General features: G+C 40.1%; 1 protein-coding gene across 1 annotated transcript in view; it reads left to right on the top strand.

The window, feature by feature from the left end:
- The first annotated feature begins 4,050 nt into the window (after positions 1-4,050).
- Positions 4,051-6,068, top strand: part of tsr2 (TSR2 ribosome maturation factor) — a 2,163-nt gene continuing 145 nt past the window's right edge. The window contains exons 1-5 of the mRNA XM_030784640.1: positions 4,051-4,131; positions 4,529-4,619; positions 4,717-4,808; positions 4,898-5,077; positions 5,211-6,068. The exon at positions 5,211-6,068 is cut by the window's right edge and continues 145 nt beyond it. Of these exons, the coding sequence (XP_030640500.1) occupies positions 4,051-4,131; positions 4,529-4,619; positions 4,717-4,808; positions 4,898-5,077; positions 5,211-5,336 (570 nt within the window). The 3' untranslated portion in view covers positions 5,337-6,068. The remainder of the gene's footprint in view (positions 4,132-4,528; positions 4,620-4,716; positions 4,809-4,897; positions 5,078-5,210) is intronic.

Genomic DNA, 6,068 nt, shown 5'->3' with positions numbered 1-6,068 from the left:
CAGTTGTACCAAAGACCTTACTTAAGCAACAAAACACAGACAGTACACACACACACTCCTGAGCTTCCACGTTACCAACCCCTCCCATCCCAATGGAAACACGCCATTCATACTGCAGCTGGAATTTCAGAGAGAACCAACCACATTTCAAATATATATATATATACATCTTTGTATTCAGACTCTACAAATCTTCTAGATCATGTCATTTGAAAAAAAAAAAAAAAAGATTTCTGTGTTGTCTGGTCTGCTGTTCTGCTCAGAAGAGAAGGGGCCAGAGTTTTCCGAGCGTGGGTCGGGTCGGTGGAAGGAGCACCTGTGTGTGTGTTCACAGCAGGCAGAGTGAGGACACTAGATGCCTGGGCATTAGACCTGTTAGAGTTTCCAGAGATTGGATTTCTCTCACCACGCAGAGTAGCCGGATAGCTGCCTCACTTTTCGGAACCTGCCCCAGCTGTTGAGATTCAACAGGCTGCGAGATGGATCGGTGTCGGTTTTACATAGTTCCAGCATGCCCCCCGTCTGCAGAAACCAAAGTCCGACTCTAAAACGCTTAGCACCCGACAACGCCGAATCACCGATTCAGATGGGCGAGAGACAGCGTAGAACCGTCCGCTACACTAAATGACTGACGCATGTTTGGTCAGTTTTCTTTCGATAGACTGTAATCGTATCCTTTCAGTCATAATCCCCGAATCTGAGCTTGCCCGGTGGGCTGTGACCCCCTCCCCCCCGCCCTTGTCAGAGATGATTTATGAGATGTGTGTGTAGATGTGTACGTGTGATTGTCTCGATGAGGGAAATGCTGAAGTGCATGGCAGCGTTTGTGTGGTGAAAGACTGTGGTACGTGGTAAATAGCCATAGAATGTTTTCCAGAGCAGGGCAGACAACTGTGCAATGAGAAGAACCCTCTTATCAGTAATGTCATTTTTAAAAAAGAAAAAGGATATCATTTTTTGTTGTTGTTGTTGTTGTTGTTGTTGTTATACTTATCATCGATGATATTGTGTTCTCTTATTTTTGTAATGAGGAAAAAATGTTATGGCATAGAGAACCTATTTGGTGTAGATATTTGGTTTTGATGTTTGCTAGTTTCTCTGCTTTTGATGGTGAAAGTGGCTCTTCCCTGTATACTTTCATCAGGAGCAGGAATAGGTTGCTATGAAAGGACTAAAATGGCCATTAGTATCTAGGTGAGGTCGCCTCTTGTCCTATATTACGCAATAACTATTGTCTACGCAATAACCGGTCATAATATATACCCTTTCTAAAAATTTACCCCAATCGGATCATATATGTCTGTGAAATGCATATGATTTCTCACACACACACACACACAATGATACTGTCAGAAAAACATTTGCAAAAATCTGCAAGGCTATTTTCATGCCCTCTCTCTCTCTCTCTCTTCTATGTGGATGGCAGTTGAGAAGTTTTGGTAATAACAGTTAACGAGTACTTTTATACACGGAAACACACGCTGAACCGACAATGTGAAACTTAAGTACAGTTTTCAGTATGGGTCGTTAGGTCTCTATGTTTCTTTTGTATAGCTGAACCTATTTGAAGGGGCATTTTTGTGCTAAAATAAGTACTTGATCAGTATTAACTGATTTTTTTTTATTGGTTTAGGTATCACAGAAAGAGTCTAAGGATCAGTTGCTTCTCAGCTTCAGATTGATTTAACACATTGTCCAACATAACCAGTCACCCGTGATTATGTGAGGCTGTGGACATTTGAGACAATGACATCGCCTGACCGATGAAGGCTTGTATTCATAGACTTGCGTCAAAGTGGAGTAGACACACTAATTACAGCAATACATGCACATGACATCTCAGTATATCTAATGCAAGCATCCCACGCTGATGCTCACACACGGGCTAAGACTTTTGTTCAGCTCTGGACATGCGGACACTTCCTACTGCTGAATGATTAACTGATTTTATGGATGGGCATCTCCCCATAATAAATGTAAATGTTGACAGATAAATGTTGAGAACTGAGATGTTGTTGGCAAGGCTACATGTTTCAGATGAATTTAAAAGCGATGCAATAGTTCCATTTTTCACCAAAGCAAATGTTGTGAACTTAGGGGGGGAAAAAAAAAAGTTTACTACTGTTCTTTGGCTGTCTTGAGGAAAGTAACAGACTGTGCAATGCAGGAATATGGCTGACTGTTTTCTTACCAATATCCATTTGGCTTAATATCACCCGGGAACGGAGCAGTGTCCATTTTGTCCACCACTGTGGACAAAAAAAGAAGAAGAAGAGTTTTACTCAGAGGCTGAATATCTGCACATCTACACAGCTGAAACTGTAGAACTTTTGCTGTTGAAGTAAATAAGTAAATATGGATCAGGACGAAAATGTGAAATTTAATTTTAGGCAATACAATCATTGGCACAAACTTGATGTTTTTGTTTGTATTGTTTTTGTTGTTCTTATTTTTGTTTTTTGTTTTGTTTTGCAAAATTGAGTTGAAGATCAGGTTCATGTCTTTTAACGCGAGCACTTATACCTACAGTATACCTGTGCTGTGTACTGCTTTTACCTTTTCAGTACAACACCCATAAACGCATTCATATCACATTGCTTTTAAAAGGTACTGACGTGTTATCCCTATTCATGACAATAAACTATTGTCAATGGCCAGACCTTGAATTGGTTCCATCTAATTAAGTGTCAGCTTACTTTTATAAGAATTTTAGAAGTATCTCGTCAACTCAAAGATGAGTGGAGCAAGGAGGGAAAAAAAGAGCTCTAGTATTAATTTCCGCATCGGCGTTCGATATTGATATATTTCCTGTTGAATAAAATCAGTCCTATCTATTCTTTTTCACAGTAAATGGCATTGCAAATTCCTTTGGTGAAGAAAATGATGACTCGACTCCTGCCAGAGGACTTTGAGGGGATTCTACTGAAAAAGAAAATCGCCCGTTTTAGATATATTTAGTTGAAGAAGTGCCTTGGAAATTCAGTATATTTTATGAAATTCAGTTAATGAAATATGGTTTGATAGACTGGTGTACATAAAGGCCCGCACACATTTGAATACCGCATTTATTCAGTTAACTCTTATTAAAGCTTAGCCAAGATCACTGGAACAAGCTCATGAGTATGGCGATTGTCAAACCAAAGGGAATAGCAGTGCCATTTATACGACGTAATCTCATTGCTTAGATACTGTTTTCGGTGGCTGAAGAGAGCTGGAAGTACTTTTTAAAGTCTTGCAGTTTTAACATTTAAATACACTTTTACAACTGTTTTAATATTTTCGTTCAACAAGACCATTCAATATTTGTGAACTGGCACGAATGGTTCCTCATCAATAATATTATTAAGTGATAAATTCGCGCCTTTAATGTGTGCTATACAGCGGCTTTGTTTGTTAACTGCCCTTAGCTTTTGCTACCAGCCGAAACCAAAATTACTGAAGGCTTGCATGGCATAATTATTCAAGGATATTATAAAAGCAGACACTTTGCTTTGTCTTTCTTATGGACTAATCAAGTTTTCCCAGTCACTGCAAAAATATGACCTGCTATAATGGATTCACATACTGATGACTTGAGTATGTAAAAGCGGCATATAAATGGTGTATATTTAATCTATGTACTCAAGATATAGAGATCAATAAAGACATATACATTTCTCGAGATAAAAAAGTGTTAAACCATTTCTTGCGTATAACATTTGTCAAATATCTTGTAAAATGTGTACTTGGGAGACAATACAACCTTTTGAGATTTACAACAGCCCTGTGGTTGCAAGTAATTTCCAAAATGAGTAAACAGTGAAATGCTTGAGAAGGCCATACTACGAGCACCAAGAAATTTGGGTCACTTTTGACACTGCAGAATATGTAGATCATTTATCAAATATAAGTTTATTGTACGTTCCGAAAAACAAATGCAAGAACATTCCGCTGGAACTATACACATACGACAACAGTGTTCGCAGATGCATCAGGTATTGACTTACTGTCCTGATCTGTGCCCGGTTTGAAAAGCTTACGATCGATTAATCAGGACTGAGGTGTTCCAAAATGGCAGCGCTCTCTACGGCTACACGTGAAGTGTTCATTGAGGGTGTAAGAGCCGTTTTAGAGACTTGGCCAGTGTTGCAAGTAAGTATAGCTGAATATTCTACTTAAGTTAAACCATGTCTTGCCACAGATATTACCGAATATTTCAAAAATCGAAAAATTGTACCGCCGAGTACTCAAAACGCTGCGGTCGAGCTAGCTTTGCTAGCTGTCTAATCATTTTTGTTCCTTTGAGAACTAAGATATATGGTGTATTTCAGGTTATATACATGTATAAATGTAATGCAGCCACGATCTACTACTGTATTACTTGCTCCTGCATGAAGGAGCCGATGTGAAAATGATGTGATCTGTGCGTTAGACCTTTTCTCGCAATGTAGCTAGTTTGCCAGCATGATGCTTAGCTACTTTTGGTATTGTCTTTTTCTCGGCATCAGAGTGGAGTCACCGCGTTGATTGAATCTTTCTGTGATTGTAGATTGCTGTTGACAATGGCTTTGGGGGAATGTATAGCAAGCAGAAAGCAGAGTGGATGGTTGATGCAGTTCAGCAATATTTCCATGACAATGGTAAGTATTGTTTATTAAGTCGGTGCTAGACATTGCATCATACATGTCAACGAGCACTTAACTTATGTCATATTGCATTTTTTTTATATACGTGAAGCTGATTTGCAGTTGTATGAAGTGGAAGACTTTTTATCAGAGGTGATGAACAATGAGTTTGATACGATGGTGGATGATGGCAGTTTGCCGCAGGTACGCTTTCATTCGGTCTTCCTTACGAACAGCAATAAAATGTCAACAATAATACAGCCAATTAACGCAGTGCTCCCTTCCGTTATCAGGTGGCAGAGGCGGTTTGTCAGATGTTCCGGCAGTGTCAGCAGGGAAAGCTCTCCGAGGTCAGAGAACAGATAAACCAGCTGGTAAAGGTTAAAGGCTCCGGGAGGGTAAAGGCAACACCTGTGAAAAATCCGGCAGGGGAGGAGGAGGAGAGTGAAGAGGAAGAAGAGGATGCAGCAGAGGTATATGTGAATTTATAATTTATTTGGACTTTCGACACGGTTTAGTTGTGGATTGGTAACTAGAGGACTGACTAGACTTTAGAACGGAAAGAGGCTGAAATGTAATCCTTTGCTCTGCTGTTTGACTTGACAGTCTATGGAGTGTGAGGCCGAGACTGAGGGAAGTAGTTCTGTCGCCACGGCACAAAAACAACAAGAGCCCTCTTCAACGCAGTCTCCTGACGAAGATGGCTGGACAGTCGTACGCAGGAGGAAGTGATCTGTGGAGTAGGTTACAGCTTTATAACACATGGGGTTGACAAGAGGTCATAGAGTAACTTCCTATTCTGGCAGCTCTGGATTTTATCATGAAACTTTGGCAAAAACAGAAAACAAGTCAAGCCCAAAAGTGTCTGGGCAGCACAGAGAAGTTAATATGATATAGAACAGTGATACTCACCAGTGCAGAATTCAGTGAGCAGGAGAAATGCTCATTATCTCAGATAAAATCAGTATAAGTAGAGCTGTCGTTTTGTTACTTGGCAGAGCTGGAGCTCTCTTTTGTAATGAAGTTACAGTCTGTGATTGGCATGTTGTTGCAAGTGAGCTGTGAACCATTAGCAGTGACCCAGTTAGCTGACAGGTGCTAATCTTGCACATTGTATCCTTCAGGTAATTTCACATTGTCAGACACTAGAAAGCCCATTCCTTTTCTAGAGGAGACATAATTTATTTTATATCCCCAAAGTCACTGTGCCAAATACTAATCTCCACACACATGTATGAGAGCAGCAGTCATCTGTAACTCTTGTTTTTTTGTTATTAGCAGGGTTTGTGTATTTCACAGTTTCTGAAGTAATAGATTAGTCATTGCCTATTATTAGCTCATCACATGGTCGGGCTGATAGAGCTTTCCTGAAAAGGCCTGGATGGCCACCCAACAGCAGGAATGGATTCACACTCTCAAGAGCTTTCTCACTTTTAGCTCTACACTGCCACCCTGTGGCCTCTG

Source organism: Chanos chanos, chromosome 9 (assembly GCF_902362185.1).
Source record: "Chanos chanos chromosome 9, fChaCha1.1, whole genome shotgun sequence".
Classification (NCBI taxonomy): Eukaryota; Metazoa; Chordata; class Actinopteri; order Gonorynchiformes; family Chanidae; genus Chanos; species Chanos chanos.
This window is presented reverse-complemented; position numbering and strand designations above follow the sequence as displayed.